The 18,685-nt window shown below is 39.7% G+C and overlaps 2 protein-coding genes across 2 annotated transcripts; both read right to left on the bottom strand.

Moving 5' to 3' along the window:
* Positions 1–40: 40 nt before the first annotated feature.
* Positions 41–13,071, bottom strand: msh5 (mutS homolog 5). The gene is made up of 26 exons (XM_074684447.1): positions 12,935–13,071; positions 12,633–12,743; positions 12,436–12,559; positions 12,204–12,284; positions 11,961–12,014; positions 11,760–11,881; positions 11,449–11,558; positions 11,103–11,138; positions 10,751–10,833; positions 10,620–10,665; positions 9,116–9,254; positions 8,908–8,970; positions 8,693–8,821; positions 8,498–8,570; positions 8,280–8,389; positions 8,016–8,096; positions 7,796–7,883; positions 7,636–7,703; positions 6,483–6,601; positions 6,267–6,393; positions 5,167–5,316; positions 4,858–4,932; positions 2,281–2,427; positions 1,940–2,077; positions 1,789–1,862; positions 41–1,692 (listed from the first exon to the last, which is right to left on the bottom strand). The coding sequence occupies exons 2-26, from the start codon at positions 12,729–12,731 to the stop codon at positions 1,572–1,574; spliced, it is 2,457 nt and encodes an 818-aa protein (XP_074540548.1). The 5' UTR covers positions 12,732–12,743; positions 12,935–13,071; the 3' UTR covers positions 41–1,571.
* A 197-nt stretch (positions 13,072–13,268) lies between these two features.
* On the bottom strand, positions 13,269–18,522 carry LOC141801406 (SPRY domain-containing SOCS box protein 1). The gene is made up of 3 exons (XM_074684445.1): positions 18,099–18,522; positions 14,075–14,829; positions 13,269–13,990 (listed from the first exon to the last, which is right to left on the bottom strand). The coding sequence occupies exons 2-3, from the start codon at positions 14,769–14,771 to the stop codon at positions 13,860–13,862; spliced, it is 828 nt and encodes a 275-aa protein (XP_074540546.1). The 5' UTR covers positions 14,772–14,829; positions 18,099–18,522; the 3' UTR covers positions 13,269–13,859.
* Positions 18,523–18,685: the final 163 nt, after the last annotated feature.

Here is an 18,685-nt window from a genome sequence, read left to right on the forward strand (position 1 = left end):
GCAGAGTGTGGCAGGGACAATTCAGGGTTTTTCCCACTCGTTCACAGTGTCACTGCCAACTCTTTCTATTAATTCCAGTATCTGTCTGTTTAATAAAAACATGATGGAGCCCGAAGACTTGGAGCGCTCCCCAACTCACACAAGTCATCCACTCAAAGAAACAAATTCCAGACCGCTGCAGAATAAACATATTTCAGAGACGCTCTCAGTGCTCAGCAGAATAAGGCTCATCAGTTTGGCTCCACGTCCTTCAACAGAGCTCCAACACTTCACACATACAGCACAGGCTGAATATTAAATTATTTCATGAGCGGTTGCGTAAACGCCTTGGAGTCAGAATAATCCTGAGAATCTCTTACATCATGCTGAAGTCTGTAGTTTGAAATATAAATATGGATTTTCTGCCCGTTGCTCATTCATCATGTAGTTTTCTGACCTCTTTTAGGACTATTCTGATGATTTTGAAGAGTTTGTCTTGCACTTTGTCTTGCCATCTTGGCAAAGTCACTCAGAAAACTGGCCATAATTCATTCATTTTGTTGCAAGACTCAGTGTCCTTTGGCTATTTGTTCCGTCAAAATTCATTCCAGTGAAGCCTGATTGAATCAAACTGTTTCTGTGGCGTTTCTCGGGCTCAGGTGAAGAAGAGGAGCCTGCGGAGCAGCTCTTGGATTCAGCAGAGTTGGTGCATGAGGAGGTTCTGAAATGTTTTCACTGTGAGCTTGGCTTCTGGGATGCCTGCTACACCACGGAGAAGAACTGCAGCCACAAGGAGGTCTGCTTCACTGGGCGAGGGAAGGCAGGTGGGCTGGACTTGACTGTCTTCTTAATAAATCCATGTCTATTCATCAATACTTCACCATTAGAAAACAGGACTTATGTTTGTATTTCACTGAAACCTTAAGACAAATTCTGCAATCCTCTCTCCAGCTGACACTCTGGACATCAAGACTTTGGGCTGCACAAAGGTGGAGGAGTGCGGTGTTGAGTCAACAGTGGAGCTCTTCTCCAACAAATCACTCTTCATCATGACTAAACACTGCTGTGACACCGATTTCTGCAACTCAGCACACAAACTCTCAATCAACACACTTCTGTTTGTCATCGTAGCTCTTTTAACCACCTGGCATCACACTGAATGAGCTGCTTTGTGTCGGTGCTGTCAGAACAGAAAGAAGTGACTCTGTGAAGTGATGCTGAGAGGACACTGAGCATATGGTGAAGAAAATTACCAGCTTACTGTATTTTTATGCGGTTCAGAAGACCGCTTAATTAGAAACCACTGATTAGATAACTAGAGCATGAACATATCAGTGAAGAGAGCTTTTAATCCAGCTAATCCAAGAATTTAAACTGGAACAAAACACATGTAAATATATCTACCCTTCCGAACTCATACAGTGTGATATGTGAGTTGTACATAGTATAATTCTTGAGATGTGTTCAGATCAAACTACCCTTTTCATAGGTGTAACATCAGTTAAAGCACGCTCCCCCACAGAACCAGCTGAAAACATCAGGAAGTAATTGAACAAACTGACCACAGAGCTGCAGGAACACGTCTGTGCAGCTCAGCTGCGATTCAGCAGCTCCCCAGCAGAGGGCAGGAGCTCCTCTTTCATGAAGTGCTGAAGGTCCAAATCTGGGTCTTCTAGGTCCAGGTGTAAGAACTTCTCCACCAAGGATCTACACCTTTCAGTCACACACATAGACACACACGTCGATCTGTGTTGAAAGCTTTACTCCTGCCTCCTTGTTTTTCATTCTGTACAGCCGACTGTGACTAACCTGTTAGCTTGTTCATCCGATGACGCTCTGTCATTGCTCTTGACGGGACGTCCTGTCCTGTACAGTTCTGACACCTGACCACACACATACCCACACGCAGTCTGTTCCTGTGAGTGTCTATCTGTGTTTGTGTATCTGAGTGTGTATTTACCTCCACTCCTCTCTGGACTAGGCTGGTTGGCAAACCAGCCAGAGTGGCGATGTTGGCAGCGTAGCTGGACTGACAGATCCCTTCTTTCAGTTGGTAGAGAAAAACCAACTCATCACCATCCACGGCTGTCTCTAGAGTCTGTGCACACACACAAACACCTTTCTTATCAAACAGACTTTCAATGATGCAAAAACCTCAGGCAGAGCTTCATGACTTATCTGTCATTTGGAAGTTTTACCTCCAACCTTTACCTGCAGTACATCATTCTACCACCAGGGACCAAACCCCACACACAGCACTACAGTGTGTGTTGGCTTTGTCAGATGAGAAAAGTCTATTACCAGAAGAGACAGCAGGTCAGAGGATGGTAGGAGGCCCAGCTGCAGCAAACTGTGGAAGTTGGTGGCCAACAGCACATGGGGAACATCTAGCGGAGCTTTTCTCAGCCAGTGGGAGATTGATGCAGCCAGCAGGGACAGTCCATCCACCTGCAGAGACAGCGTTATACCTTTTGAGTGTCTGTGGTATGAGCAGTGATGAAGCTGCTGATGGTCAGCTTTGGTCTCTTGTATTTATTGTATTTGTTTAAAAACTGACTTTCAACAATAAAAATATGTGATCAAACACATTACTAATTTTTGGTTAAAGCGGCATTGACCATACAAAACATCAACACAGAATATGTGGGTAAAACATGTTTCATTGTATTACAATAAAGGGGGACATTTCAAAAGAACCACACATAGCCTTTTCATCTCCACCCTTTGTTACAGGGAAAACGTCCCTAAAAGTCATGAGCTGGGCCCATGTGCACATCCAGTCTTAACACATGACGTAGCATCATGGAACTGTGCATTGGAGTAGTGCTGATTATATCCTGGTACTAAACTACGGTACAAACCGAGTATGAAATGTTTGCTTTCTGTCACATTTAAAACAATAAACAAAATACCTCCCCACTTTGCATCCAGTAAAACGCTGTCTTGAACAAAGGAAAGTAGTGCAGTTAAAACTACACAACAGTGGGTGCAAGTGATCATGGGAAATGCAGTGTCTATTCTAGCTAATCCAAGAATTCTTGAATGGTTCTTGATACGCTCTGAATCACCAGTGGCATGCATAGACTTTTGAAAGGCAGGGGCAAAAATAAAAAGACAGTACATACAGCGTGCATTTTTGCCACCCAAGAAGATATCTTAGCATGTGTTTTTCAACATTTGGGCCACAGGGCTGCACACCCCATCAACACTTGGCAGCACAGTGCATTCAAAACACCCTAAACACTCAATCAAAAGTATGAAGATGGATTTTTAAAAATATTGCAGAGGTTCAGCAGTAACCCTGTCAGTGGCTTTCAGCCAGATGCATCCTTTGCAAATGGCTCTAGCTTACTGTTATATGCAGTGGGTATATTTTGACAGAGAAATAAGGTAAACAAGGTTGCATTTCAGGAGACTTCTGTGTTTTTAAACTCAATTACCACTGATACCCACAAACATTACACATCTAGACCCTGGTCCCTGTTGGACCTCACAGAGTTCCTGAAAACGTCCCGACTTCCGGGGAAAGTTCTTGCTGTTAATAAGCACTTTTACTTCAGACACTTCTTTGTGTGCATGAACAAAATCAGAAAAGAATCTTTAAAGCCCACATTGATAATTTTCAACAACATTTCTTTATTTTTTCAAAAAATAAAACTGGTCTGAATCAAGGTTACAATAGTTAACTAAAACGAAACTAAAAAGGAAAACTAGAATTCAAAATACATTGCAGTTAACTCAAACTAATAAAAACTAGAAAAGAAAACAAAAATGATAAGTAAACTAAAAACTGTATCTTGTGTTAACAAAACTAACTGAAACTAACCAAAATTAAAGACAAAATGTCCTTAGATTTAGTTTCTGACAATATTAATAGCCTTTAGGATTTAAATTAATCCGACACATTTTCCCAACCAATTTTTCGGCAGTTGTCAGCGCCGTACGGCACTATCACTACGACGTACTGGGACGTGCTTGTTTACTGCACTGACTGGCTGTGCGCTGTGCTGTAGAGGAGCAATGAATCAGAGCATCTGTAATAGTTTAATTTCATGTGAGTCTGACTTTATTGTTACAGAGTCCAAGTTTCTAATAATCAAAGCTCATATTATATTGTTTTATATAATTTATGTTTATATTATTTTTATTTAATTCATGTTAACATTATTTTATATAATTTATTTTGATATTTTTATATTAAGTTTATGTTATTTTCTTGTGTTTATTGCAGCAGCCAACAGTTCAGTATCAGCATTGACTGAGCAGTGAGCACTATGCTGGACTTGAAAACAAACAGTACTAAAAAATATCTACTCTGAACTTTTTGAATCCTGCACCTGGTTAATAAGGTATGAAAAAACGAAAACTAAACTGAAACTAAACTAAAACTAAGCCTTGTTGCATAAATCAAAACTAAATAAAAACTAGAATGCCCGCTCTAAAACTAAACTAAAACTAAACTATAATGAAAAAAAAAAGTCAAAACTAACCAAAACTAAACTATAATGACAAATCCAAAACTATTTTAACCTTGGTCTGAATCCTAGCTGGAGTACAAATTTTACGTTGAATATCACAACAGCCCTTACAGGCACATTGCAAAATTTCAATATCCTGCTATAACTCTCTTTGTCTATAGATGGCGTACATTAACACCTCTAATATTCATTTTCAGGTCTCAACAGCTGCTGCTATTTTGCGGCTCATTGGACGCACATGTTAGGCTGAACTAAAGGTCTGCTCACACTGCAGCTCCAAATGGCCGAGCACAGTCTGAGACTGTTACCGTGCGCTTTGAGTCTGATGACACTGTGTGTCCTTGTTAAATGTGTACATATGTATTTTATTCACAAAAGGCTGCAGACAATTTCTGCTTACCGTGTTGGTTCCCTTTCCAAATTCATCAACAAGGACTAATGAATTGCCGGTGCTGCTGTTCAGAGCTAGGGCCATCTGGAGAAGAGAGAGCCAAACTGTTAGCCTCCGATGTGCTGTTTAATACTGTGTGTGTGTGTATGTGTGTGTGTGTGTGTGTGTTGAAGTTGTAGGCTGTAGCAGCTGTATAAAAATGTCTTGATAGGTGGAGAGTGGGAGTGAAGCCAGAGGCCAGTAGTATTGGAAGTTCATATCTTTTATTTCCACACCTACACACACATACACTGAAGCCTGTGTGAGTGTCTTGGGTACCTGGTTGAGGTCTATCATGAAGGTGCTGAGGCCCACAGACACTGACTCTTTGCTCTGCATGCGGGTAAAGATTCCATCTACAAGACCGATCTCTGCCTCCTTAGCGGGCACGTTTGAGCCAATCAGGGCCATGAACACAATCAGACCCACCTGCCAAGGACAAATCACATGACAGCAAGGAAGAGTGGTAAGATTTGTGATTCTCAGAGGTATGGAGCCCTAAGTGCCTCCCAAAGCCAAAAATAAAATGATTTGATTACAATTTGACACCTTTATCAAAAATCTATGGTGTGTGTTCTGATGAGGTTGCAAGATCTAAATTGATCCAACAATAAATACATTGTATCTACTGTGCAACTAACTCACTGCAAAAGGAAACAGAAAATGAAGAATGCACAATGGGATGCTATACTGATCTTTTTATGGTCTCCCAGTTTTAAAGGTTTATTTGTTTAACTTTAAGCTAAATGAAGCTGAGGAAGTTCAGTCCGGAAGACTGTCTGCTCACCCTCTTACGTTTCCTTCACTCTTTCCCGTTTCTCACTATCAGCTGACCAGGGGCGTGTCAGCTTTTCTCTCTATCCAATCACATTGTCACAGCTTCAATCGTAAGCCAATGATCACATATCAGTCAAAGTTTAAATACTGTCTCTTCTGCTTGTCAGCTGTCTTTCAGGCTCACGTCACAACCCTCCTCCTCTCCGTGCACCTCCAGTCTTCACCGCTCAGTTCTCTGCTCCTCTGCAGTCCTAACCGAATCATCAAGATCCAGCCTTCTCAAGACCCTTACCACCACCAGTGTCTAGGCTTCATCAGGGAATATTTATAATACATCACGTCATTTTACCCCCTACATTTATTATTCTATGGGTTTAACTGTTTTTTTTTAATTTATTACAATAAATCTGTTCATAACGCTTTTGGTGTATAAGGCTCTCCTGATCAAGCTGTAAAAAGTCATGAAGTCATGATTATTCACAGTCTGAGGATGAGTATCTTTAAGCTGATGAAGACCCAAAGGTCATCGCTCTACCTGAGACTTCAGATATTTAACTCAAATGTGACCGATGGCACCAGGGACTCATTTGTAACTGTCTCACCTGTTTGAGGTAGATGCTCTTGCCGGATGAGTTTGGGCCAGTGATAATCTTGACTCTGCCCTGTGACTCAGTGCTCTGGAAAGAGTTGGCCACAAACACAGGGGAGCACAGCTCTAAGAGAGGGTGTCTGGAAAAACAACAGAAGGAAAAACATTTATCAATCATGAATTTCACTCTTGGATTGAACATCACTTGTACTTTTCACTGAGCGCCGACCTGCCCTGTATGACTGCTATCCTCCTCTGGCTGGTTAGCTTTGGAGAGGTGTAGCCGTAATCTTGGGAAGCGCTGCTCATAGCCATCAGACAGTCTAGCTCAGCAGTGAGATCCAAGACCTGCAGCACACACCATAAGCAGACGGACTGTCACAAACAAAGCTGGTTGGAGATGAAGATGTAGAGCTCGTGTTGGAGCGTGGTGCATAATGTATTCATGTTAAAGCATGAGGGTGTGACGCTGAATGTTTAGAGCAGCTGATCTAAATATGGATACTGTGAAAATGTGTGACTTATGTTGAATGTTTTGATTCATGCTGCATTAGAATTAACTGTGTTCATAGTTGCAATGGGTTTGATTCACTTTCAAAAAGTCCTTACTGGACATTGTTTATTTTACATCAACCTTATAGTGCCAAGCGCAATAATTTTCATATTAAGTTTCGACTGGCTGTAGATTTGAAACCAGACAAGATCGATTGATCATTCTTCTTGCATTTAAAATCTGGAGAGTAACACTTTCATGTTGTGTTTTCAACATGTCCCAGAGCAATTTTTCCATTCCTTTTTTTATTTATATATTTTTGAGGGATATAGCCATGATATTTCTGTAATAAATGTGATTTTTTTTAAAATGTTTAATTGCACTTTTTTTAATCACTTTATTTTAGTAAGTCTAGACATGAGTCTACATTTTTTTCAAAGTTTGGGATATACAAGGGTTGTATTGATGTAAAAGCAAAAGTTTTACACCAAACAATGACACTACAGCATGTGAATATGCTAAGATATGCTCTAAAAGACTTGTTATGGCAGGTCAAAAAGGATTAATTCAGCTCCAATGTGGAAATCTACTGAATAGTTAGAAAATCTGTAAAGACACAGAACTGTAAACAAAATTATTCATCCCCCGACTCTGATGCTCATCCTGTCAGGAAAAGGACCCATGAAAGGTGCATTTACAGCCTGGAATAACAGCACACGCATCTGTAATGAGACACATCACACTAAAAAAAAAAAAATCAATAAGATCTGTTTCATTAAAATTAGCAGCACAACCCAAAGAAACTCAAACTCACATAAACATAAGTTTAAGGGAGTACACGGGAGTATTGTCGTATAAACTCCAGAACCTGCAGGTGCTGCGTACCAACCTTGTAGAGGGAAGCACTCCTCTCCAGAACAGAGCTCTGCAACTGTCTCATCACTGATGTCTCCATGTCTGAGACACAGGGAGCACTTTAGTCCATTTCTAAGATTACTGTGTACAAAGCAATCAGGCAAATGTTTACTGTTACTAAAGAGATGAATTACCCCTTATGTCACAGTGCAAGTCTCCAAGGAGGTCATCCAGCTCCTTTGTTCTCTGGCTGCGGTAGTGCAGACGATCCTCTGACAGGAACTAATAAGCACACATACACACACAAACACACACAGGAGCATAATGAACAAACAAACAGCAGAAAAAGAATAGAGAAGAGGTCATTTCAAAAATCAAACAAATCAAGAAATAACATCAAGCCCACACACAAACCATAAAATCAAGCCCCTCTATCTCAAAGTCTTCTTTCTCCACCATGCTGGGGAGGCGAGGGACAGACAGCAGGAACCCAATCTGTGAAGAGAATTCAACCATGGGGTCTTGATGACATACGTGGTGCTCAAAGGAAACTGTTCCTGCTTATATCCCTCTGACTACCACAGATCACAGTTTTAACCAGGCTCAAGCCAGATCAAATGTAGCTGTTGGGCAGATATGCTATATCAACTGGTAGCGATGTAGGCATTAAGTTAAAACCAGGGGGATGTAGATGACACAGCAGGAGGGGATGCGAGCATCCAGGTGCTCCAGCTCTCTTCTGGCTACATCTGTCAGGAAGTCAGATAAGCCCATCATCCGCCTCTTCTCTGTCAGAGTAAGGAAGCTCTGGTTAGTAAACACCATATACTTTATTCAAACAGGCTCTCAATCTTCAGGATTTCTCATAGATTTTCATTCTGTAAGGTGGCTCTTACTCTCATCAATTGCTGGGTCCACATTAGGTTTGATGGTGAAGCGGTTTTCTGCTACACTGCTCTCAAAATCCACCTACATGTTCCAAAACAGGTGGAGTCACATTAATTCTCACTCCAGAGTTTGTGTTTTCATTTTTCACCTCTGAGCACAGGAGTTATCTGAGATTTATAACTGTGTATCAAAGTGTGTCTCACCACACGGCTGATGAGGGAGGCAATGTAGTGGAGGTCATCAGAGAAGCCTTTACTGACATCACGGAAGAGCTGAATGGACTGAGGCAGGTGGCGTACAGTGTCTCTGATACACACCACACTGTAAACCGTCTAAAGAAAAAAACACACCAGTGCAGCATGTTGTTGTCTTTTCACAGAATCTATGAGGCTGAACGTGGCCACGCTGTAGATCTAACCTTATAGAGACTCTGCCAGTCAGTGACTTTGGTGTGAGAGAGAGACATCCTGCGCAGAAGAGTCTAACAAACAAACACACACACACACACACACTGACTAGCTTTAGGGCAAGACAAAGTTTCCATGATCAGTGGGTGACACAGCAGGGAAAAGAATAAATGGTAGCAGATGTGGAGAACAAAGGAGGTCACTGGTCAGAGTTGTTACGGGTATGTTGCTGATGTTGCGCAGCGAGGACTGCAGGGTGCTCAGGGTTTCAGAGTTCTGGGGTGACGTAAAGAAACGAATCACTTCCTGTCTCCTTTGTAACACAGCCAGGTCCTGTGTAGGCCGCAGAAACCACTCACTGACAGAGGAGAGGACAGTTATATCAATGAGCAAACATAGAAGAACAAACCTGTTGATTCTTTTAGTGACAGAATCTCTGCACAGACCTGGGCTGAGCATGTGCTGTGTGAATGGAAAGTTGCAGTTTGGGATTAAACCCTGACAGGTGATAATATTGATCATACCCAATACCAACAATGTGTCGTTAAGGAGGACGCATTTGTCTTGTTCCTGTTTACAGTGGCAGCAAAGGCAAAGCTTAAAATTGTTATGACACAGTGTGCATATGTGTTTTAAGGGTTTCTTATTGTAATACTTATTTTAAATTTTTATTTTCCTTGTTAATAATTTAAATTTATCATATATTTAGTGCAGCTGGCAGCCCGGTGTTTCAAGACATGTTCACAATGTGTAACATTAGTGAATCCTGGTCATGTCCTGCCAGTCATCTACCAAGCAGAGTTAACATAACCTCACTCTTCATTTTATTGATAGACTGCTGCATGAACATTATCACTAAGAGTTTAGCCCTGAGCTGACAGTTTGGCTCCTGTGTCTACCATCACTACAGAATTAATCACAGAAAATGTTTACAGCAGAGCATCTCTCTTCTCACTACTAAACTTCATCAGCCAGTGTGTATGTTGGCATAGAGACTCAGACGTGACATAAATCGATCTGGTCCTGCTCGACCTGATCGGGAAGCTACAAACTGGCATTTTGAAAACAACCTGTAACCTATAATATTGGTGCGGATAATCTCATTTGGAAGTGTGGATTAAAATCAGGCATTTACGGATACTTTTGCCAGATTTCTTAGAAACTCCTCACATATTGAGTATCATTAAATATATGCATTATTTATTGTACTTTTGATTTATTTAAAATAGTTGTTAACCTGTGATAGAAGCCAGATTACTAGTGCAGTATTAAAACCAGAGTAAATTCTGTTTCCCTCATCATCTCAAACAACTGTTAGACAACATGATGTTAAGGTTCTTCAGTCACACTCAATACAGAGCTGGTAGTTTTCTTTTGAAAAGCAGGGTTAGGTTAGGGTTAGGCTGGGGTTATAGTTCGGGCTAAAGCTGGGGGTAAAGATTAAAGCTGAGTCAAAGCTGGGGTATGAGTTAGAGCAGGGATTAAAACTGGGATAGAGATTAAAGCTGGGTTTAGTGTCAAAGTTAGGTTTAAAGCCAGGGTCAGTTTTAAAAAAAGGGTTAATGCTGAGGTTAAAGATTGAAGTTAATGTTAAACTTAAAGATAGAAAATAGATCCAATGAGGACTAAATATGGGTAAAGTGTTGCACTGATGTACAGACTAAAGGCATCTATACTGTTTTTGTCAACCTGTGATTGGACGTTGGTAAGATTTACTTCTCACCGCAGCAGTTTGGAACCAAACTTGCATCTGCAGCGGTTCAGGATCCCTGAAACACAAAAGTAGAACTATAGCAGTTCATGTAAACACAGCTTAAAAATACAGAGATATTTGACACTTTTAGGACATCTTACCAAAAAGACTAAGTCCCTCTTTTTCACCTGAATGCAGTTTGTACACTGATGGGTGAAGTTCTGACTTAAAGATTTGCAGAACACTGTAACAAACAGAAAGCCCACTGTGAGATACTTTGTCTCTTTCTTTGTATTTGTGACTGTCTTATCTGAATACTGATTTGATTTACAGTTTACTACACAACTTATATTATTGAACATGTGCACTTATTATATTTTACAGAAATACAGAATTAAATATCAGAGCTGCTAGATAAAATCAAAAGTTACAATACGGTAAAATAAAGAGAGATTGGGGAAACCAGTAACAGCCAGGTCATTAATGTGACTCAGGCTGAGCAGGAACTCTTACCTGTAGGTGTCACGATCAATGCAAACAACACCTTTACTACATTGGGAAGAAACAAACCAAAAAATTTTCAGTGGCAACGTTTCTGAATCTAGAAAACTTCTGCATCACTTATGACAGGTCAGTTTCACTTTAAGACAAGTAGACAGTGCAGCGATAAATCTGACAATAGATAAACTAAAGGAGAGTGTAACATGAAAATATGACTGAAATTAATAACAGCCGTGTCTAAGTATCTGAATAAAGAGCAGTTGCAGTCGTTATTCATTGACAAACTCATTAAAGACAATGTGTTATCACAGCTCTGTTTGTGTGTGTGAGTGTACAGCTAAATTAATGTGTGCCTAACAGTGTGTAGGCGTGAAACTGTAGGATAGGAACTCCAACACTGCTGTCTTCCAGCTCCACTCCTACTCTCCTCCTGTCCAGACATTTGAGCAAAGCACCCACTGCCCTCATCTTCACAACAGTGGAACACACACACACACACACACACACACACACACACACACACACACACACACACACACACACACACACACACACACACACACACACACACACACACACACACACGCATTAAAATGATGGACACCTCATAAAAAGGTCCTGAGTGAGGACTGACTGATTGATGGTATGATATTTCGACAGCTGGCTCACCATCAGGGGTGAGTCAAAGGAGATACAGGAGGAGAGGTAGGACATTTTGTCTCTCTCTGAAATGGATGCAGGAAGGAATGGCAGATTGGCAGACAGAAGTCTCTGCTTACCGACTTCCAAACCTGCAAGATTCGCAAGGGATCTAAAATTATTCTGCTATTTCAGAAAATCCTGCCTGGTCATTGTTCAGTGTATATTTACCAAAGTCAACAAACGGATAAGTCACCACCTCTGGTTTGTAGTCGGGGTTTGCACCTTGAATATAACAGAAGGGAAGAGAAAGTTATTGGTTATGTGAAATAAAAATGTTTACCCAAAGAGAGGCATTTACAGGGTTGAATGACAGTATAATGCGCCAATTTAAGTATCATTCAATGTCTAATAAAAGGAATGTGACAATGTAGCGTAAGATAAGTAAGACAACTTCTGTCTCCAAGAACTCACTGAGTTGTTGAAGGAAGTGTGTCACGCAGCGCTCCTGCTTTGCACTGGTAATCACAACATGGGGACGAACCTCCTGGATGACTAAACAAAAGAGAAAAGAAGGAATTGAAACAAATTTAAACAATACCATAACCTACGTTTGTTAAAATAAATAACTTAAATGAAATCTTTTAACCTCAGCTTATATTTGGACAGCTACTAGTGAGTTTGCAACAGGCTGTGCATTGTTTACCTCTGGCCAGCAGGTGGAGCTCGTGGTCGTCAGGAGTGTCTTTCATGAAGTGTAAAGAGGAGTCACTACTGTCATAGAAGCAGAGGCCTACCTCCCCATGCTGGGCCAAAACACTCAGTAAAACCTGGTAACAAGCACATAGAAATAAAGCCTTACTGCTGTTACCGTCAACTTCTCTGCTGTTGAGTCGAGCTTACCGCAGGTGAGTCTTCCTCTTCTTCGTCTCCATCTCCATCCAGGCCTCTGGGACTTAAAACTAACCCTTCCCTTCCTCTCAGACTGTCCAGTGCTGCCATGACCAGTTAATTCTTGGTACAAAAAGAAGAAAAAAGGATGCTTTAAGCTATCTAAAGACTAGTGAGGTGCGATTTAATTCCTTAATAATCAGGTAAACTGACTGACCTAAAGCTAGCAAAGCTGCCTCCCAATTGACAGTTATGTCGTGGAAACTTACATGTGATATCGTTATTCTTCATTTAGTCTGCTCATATATACTTACTTCAGAGGTTGAGACTTTCTTTTGTCAAGCTAACGGGCGGCAACATTTAATTTTTAATAGTTAACCGTTGAACGTTTTTTTAACAGGCGAGTACACAGAGGGCCCCCTTTCTCGTGCACTTTCCTCAAGCTCGCGCGTCCCCGATTTCCCGCCTGTTGTCATATCAACAGCGTTTCTTTAGGCTCCTGTCTATCAGTAAAAATTGAAGCTATGTTCGTCGTTGTCTGTGTGTTAGTCGTGTGACTATCAACTTATCTGGCTAAAATGGAGCAGAAACAAGAAAGACAATTATAAGTGTTTGTATCAACTTTTATCAAAATAGATGATAATGAATACTCAAAACAGGTTCAATCAATACACCTTTGTGCTAGTCTCTTCTCAACAACATTTTATAAAGCCTTATTTCTGACCTTACAAAAGTTTAGCGTGCAAACCATTTACGTTTTGCCACTTGACAAGTTTAGTGAAGTAACATACATAAGGCAAAGAAACCACGACAGACAGTCAGGGTGGTCCCATAGAAAGGTATACATTCAAAGTCATTACTGTACATGGCCTCGGTCAAATAGTTCACAACTGTAATGGCAGATAGTCAGTGGTTTGGACCAGGGACTGTGGTTCAGACACTAAAATACAAAGTCCCCACAATCCTTGGTGCCTTAGTTAAAATTTAACTTCATTTAGTCTAAAAATATCATCAGCACACTTTACATAAATAAATAATTATGAAATAAATAATGTGAATGATAAATATTAACCAATAGCTGTACAGTTTTAAATATTGACATAAAACTTAAACAGGAAATTGCTGTAAGTTCTCTGTATACTGTGTGATTATTGTAAAAAAATAACAATTCCTTTTGTGTGTGTGTGTGCGTGTGCGTGTGTGTACATGTGTGTGTGTACATGTGTGTGCACAAAAAAACTAATGACCAGAAATTAGGTAGTGCTGCAGACGAGGTGGTAGAGGCAGTTTGTCCGTTTCTTTCCATCGCTCTTGTCCTAAAACCTGACGAATTGACAGTCTGCATAAAGCCATCAGTCCAGGAGGATCACCTGATGAGGAGAAACAAAGAGAGTTCTTTTAGATAATCTGGTAGTATCTGATGAAAGCTCATCTGTATAAAACTTCACACTCACATGTGGCCCCATTCAGATAACGCAGTCGTATGCTGGCTTTTCCCCTCACACTGCTCACTGCTGGGAACAGCTCTACTCCATGAGGAAGGTCTGAAAAGGCCACACCAAGGAAGCTGCCGTCTACAATGAATCCCAGAGTCCCTGCATCTGCGTCGAGGACCAGTAAGATGTGCCTAGGAATGTTGAGAGGTGTCTTGGCAACCCCAGAGTAACTGCTTTTCCTCTTTCCTGGGTACTGTCTGAGACTCTGACCAGCATGCCAGAGCTGATTGGTTTTCAGTTCCCAGCCCCAGGACTGCACATCTCCCCCAATGAGCACATTGTACCCCGAGGACTGCAAAGGACAATTCTGCGTGGAAATGCCAATAACAGCATGGCTTCCTCTGAGGTCTGGGCTCCACAGTACTTCCCATATATGAAGACCACTCATTACCCCCATCTCAGCCCTCACACCATCACTGCTCAGTTCCACGGGTGAGCGTGTCACTTCCTGTTTGCAGGCAGACAAGAAGAAGTGAGGAGAGTGGTGCACTGAGCTCCAGTGTGAGCGCCTGTCTTCAGATGGGACCGGAGAAGAAGCCAGAATAACAGCTAGGCGAGAAGGGATGGGGACAGCCAGACATGAAAAGACCGATGATGATGAGGGAAGGCTGTCATCTGCTCTGCCACAGAACCAAGCTGACAGGGAGAGACCCATTTGCTCAAACAGTCGAAAAAGCTGGATACACTGGTACAGTCACTGTTTAGGGGGAGAACTGTGGGGAAAACAAACACGAGTTAACTCACACAAAGACTGTATACACATTTAATTTCAAAATAAGGTACACTTGGTAAAACAATGAACATTATCTGCATTTTTAAACTTCATTTAGCAAATTAGAAAGTTTGTGATATTTTTTTCCCCTTAACAACAAAAACACAGATGAATTTATCGATACCATGTACAGCATTGGGCTATTTCCCCTCATAACAAGGCCAAGCAGAATAACAACACATTGTGCCACCTTAATAGATAATATATTTACAAATGTTATGGATAATAACATAAAAAGTGGGCTATTAATCAATGATATTAGCGACCATTTACCCATTTTTGCAGCTTATGAGTGTAAAAACAAGAGCAACAAAAACAAGAGAACCATTATGTATCGAAGAATTAGAACAGAAAAGACGTTAAACAGTTTTAGAAATGAGCTAGTAAAGCAAGACTGGAAAACTGTATATGATGAGAATGATGTTGACAAATCATATGAAACATTCTTGCAAATATTTAAGATATTACATGATAAACACTGTCCAGTAACACAATGTAAAATAAATAAAAAATATGCAGGACGACCGTGGATGACAAAAGGCCTACAAAATGCCTGCAAAAAAAAGAATACCCTTTATCGAGAATTTATAAAACATAGAACTATTGAAGCGGAAAAGAAGTATAAAACATATAAAAATAAACTAACTAATATTATGAGAACTTGTAAAAAAGAATACTTTTGTAAAAAGCTAGAATATTATAAAAACAATACAAAAGGTTTATGGAGTACACTAAACACCGTAATTAAAAATGGAACAAAGAATAATCAATATCCACAGTATCTTATAGACAAAGGAAGCAGTGTTAAAGAAATGAAGGAGGTAGCCAATGGATTCAATTCATTTTTTGTAAATATAGGACCAAAACTGGCAGAGGAAATAAAAGTGGATGGGACAGAAATAGATCCAACTAATTATGTGGAGGGAAATAAAAGCTCAATGTTTTTAACGCCTGTGGAAGAAAAAGAAATTTATGAAATAGTCAAAGGATTTAAGAACAAAACCAGTACAGACTGGGATGATATTGACATGGTAACTGTGAAGAAAGTTATTGATGGTATTGCAAAACCACTAACTTGTGTTTTTAACCTGTCTTTCCAAAAAGGAATATTCCCACATAAGATGAAAATTGCCAAAGTTATTCCGATATTCAAAGAAGGCGACAAACATAACTTCAGTAACTATAGGCCAATATCAATACTCTCCCAGTTTTCAAAAATACTAGAAAAATTATTCATAAAACGATTTGATGGTTTTGTTGAGAAACACAAGTTGCTAACTGATAGTCAATATGGTTTCAGAAACAATAGATCAACAACAATGGCCCTCATAGAACTAGTAGAAGAAATAACAGACTCTATTGACACAAAGAGGTACGCACTGGGAGTGTTTTTAGATCTCAAGAAAGCATTTGACACAGTTAATCATGATATACTAACAAGAAAATTAGAGAAATATGGTATCCGTGGCCATGTTTTGCATTGGTTGAAGAGCTATTTACGAAACCGTCAACAGTTTGTACATATTGATCAGATTGCGTCTAATCTTATGGACATTACTTGTGGGGTCCCTCAAGGATCAGTCTTAGGACCAAAACTATTTATAATGTACATAAATGACATTTGTCATGTGTCAAATGTATTAAAATTTGTGTTATTTGCAGATGACACAAATATTTTTTATTGTGATGTGGAATTACAGCAGCTTTTGGATGTAATTACAAAGGAAATGAACAATGTTAACAGATGGTTTAAAGCAAATAAGCTGTCTTTAAATCTGAATAAAACAAATTTTATGTTATTTGGACAACGAAGCAAAAATATAAATGTAAAATTAAATATTGACAATGTTAACATAAAAAGAGTAAATGAAATCAAATTCCTTGGTGTAATTCTTGATCACAAAATCTGCTGGAAGCCGCATATTAAATATGTTCAGGGGAAGTTGGCACGGAGCATTGCCGTCCTGGGAAAAACAAGGCAAATTTTCAGCCAGAGAGCACTTTATATTTTATATTGTGCATTAATTTTGCCATATCTGTCATACTGCCTAGAGGTATGGGGAAACACATACAAAAGTAATCTCCAAACACTGATTAAAATGCAGAAAAGAGCCATCAGATTCATCAATAAAGCAGGATTTAGAGACCACACAAACAGATTTTTCCTAGAATTACAAACCCTAAAACTTCAAGATATGATTCAGCTTAAAACTGCACAAAAAATATTCAAAGCAAGAAACAATTTACTTCCAGACAACATAAGAAAACTGTTTACAGAAAGAGAAGGAGGTTATAGTTTAAGAGGGGAGCTGAATTTCAAAATACACCATGCTAGGACAACATTTAAAAGTATGTGTTTGTCAATATCAGGGGTTAAATTATGGAACAGTTTGAGAGATGAATTAAAGAAAAGTAAAACTATAGGCATATTTAAGAGAATATTTAAAACACACCTTTTGAATAAATATCAGGATGAAGAACAGCAGTTTGACCCAGGGCGGTAATGACAGAGCCAATTGAAAATTAAACAAACAAACAAATAAAACATATACAGAAATTAAGTATCATATAAGGGAAATGTTATGTGAATGTGTATGAAAAGTATAAATATGTAAAAGTTAAGATATCACCGTAGGAGGTGTGGATAATAGGGGTAGGATTAAATAAGTTTAACTTCTTCCTACTCCTTTTCGAGCATGTAGTTATGTAACACATGCAGGTTGTTGCTGCAGTCTTCGTTTTTCTTTTAAGTTTAGTATGCATGTGTTTGTTTATGGTGACGACCTATTTCTGTTTTGTTTCTTTTTTTTTTGCATGTTCGAAATAAATTCATTCATTCATTCATTCATTCATTCATTCATTCATTCATTCATTCAAATTGGGTTAAGGAAGATTAACTACAGAACTCAGTTTAAGGTTTGGTAGACCAGAATAGCCTGTGGTGCATAGTGGTAAAATTAATATTTTCAAAATTTGCTAAAAAAAAATGTCCATGAAAAATTTTCCTGCAATACTTTTTACCACTAAAACAAGAAACAAAAAAAATATCGGAGTGCTATTATAATTGGTGAAGCCAAAAAGAATAAGGGAAGTCTCCACCAGTTGAGATTAATAGATGATAGATGATAGTTAAGCTTTTTTAGCAAATAAGTAAAAAGAAAAAAATAAAGACACGGTCCTGTTGGTTACAAACGAGTCTTTGAGACTTACCGGTTGTTGTGTTCAGTGCCTATCTTTGGTGATTGCTTCCAGCCATTGTCTCTGTGAGAATAAACCCGCTTCTTATCAAGCATCCAGTGCGTGTTATCGCCGCTCGGTAACGTAACCGCGACGTCCACTCCAGTGTTCTGATTGTTTTTAGGGCGACCTCCAGCACAGTCCCTCATCTCAAGCTGACGCCACACAGAGCCGCGGGGACAAGGACGACAGACCCCCTGACGTGTTTGGGAACTGGGTGCTGCCTTAACAAATCTCCAGTAAACGTCATAGCTGTTATGCATGTCTGTCCGTTATCTTGTTCTGTAATGGATGTAAATATATATGGCGAAACAGACGAAGAGGATCAAACTCGGGCATTTAATCAACAGAAAGATGAAGATGAAATAGAACCCAAATCGGCTCATTCTTGCAGAGAGCGCCTGCGCGGATGTGCTGGGTTTTGAGCCCTGGACTCTGTCTTACAGGTAGCATGATGCGCTGGAGTCCGAAACTGTTTTTATATCTTCTTCTGTCTTTTTTTTTTTTTTAATCTAAATTACTAGAACTATACGGGCTTACTGTGATTAACTAAATCAAAT

The sequence above is a fragment of the Halichoeres trimaculatus genome, unplaced genomic scaffold, assembly GCF_033239565.1.
Source record: "Halichoeres trimaculatus isolate MK-OKI-2021-1 unplaced genomic scaffold, fHalTri1.1 fHalTri1_scaffold_12, whole genome shotgun sequence".
NCBI classification, from domain to species: Eukaryota; Metazoa; Chordata; class Actinopteri; order Labriformes; family Labridae; genus Halichoeres; species Halichoeres trimaculatus.

Bases quoted from the DNA above. Each gene is read 5' to 3' on its own strand.
- msh5 (XM_074684447.1), bottom strand. From the start codon at position 12,731: ATGGCAGCACTGGACAGTCTGAGAGGAAGGGAAGGGTTAGTTTTAAGT. The intron at 6,602-7,635 runs GTTGGTACGCAG...TGTGTGCTGCAG, and splicing joins GGAGTGCTTCCCTCTACAAG to GTCTTGGATCTCACTGCTGA. The intron at 1,693-1,788 runs GTTAGTCACAGT...TGTGACTGAAAG, and splicing joins TCGGATGAACAAGCTAACAG to GTGTAGATCCTTGGTGGAGA.
- LOC141801406 (XM_074684445.1), bottom strand. From the start codon at position 14,771: ATGGGTCTCTCCCTGTCAGCTTGGTTCTGTGGCAGAGCAGATGACAGC. The intron at 13,991-14,074 runs GTGAGTGTGAAG...TCTCCTCATCAG, and splicing joins TTATCTGAATGGGGCCACAT to GTGATCCTCCTGGACTGATG.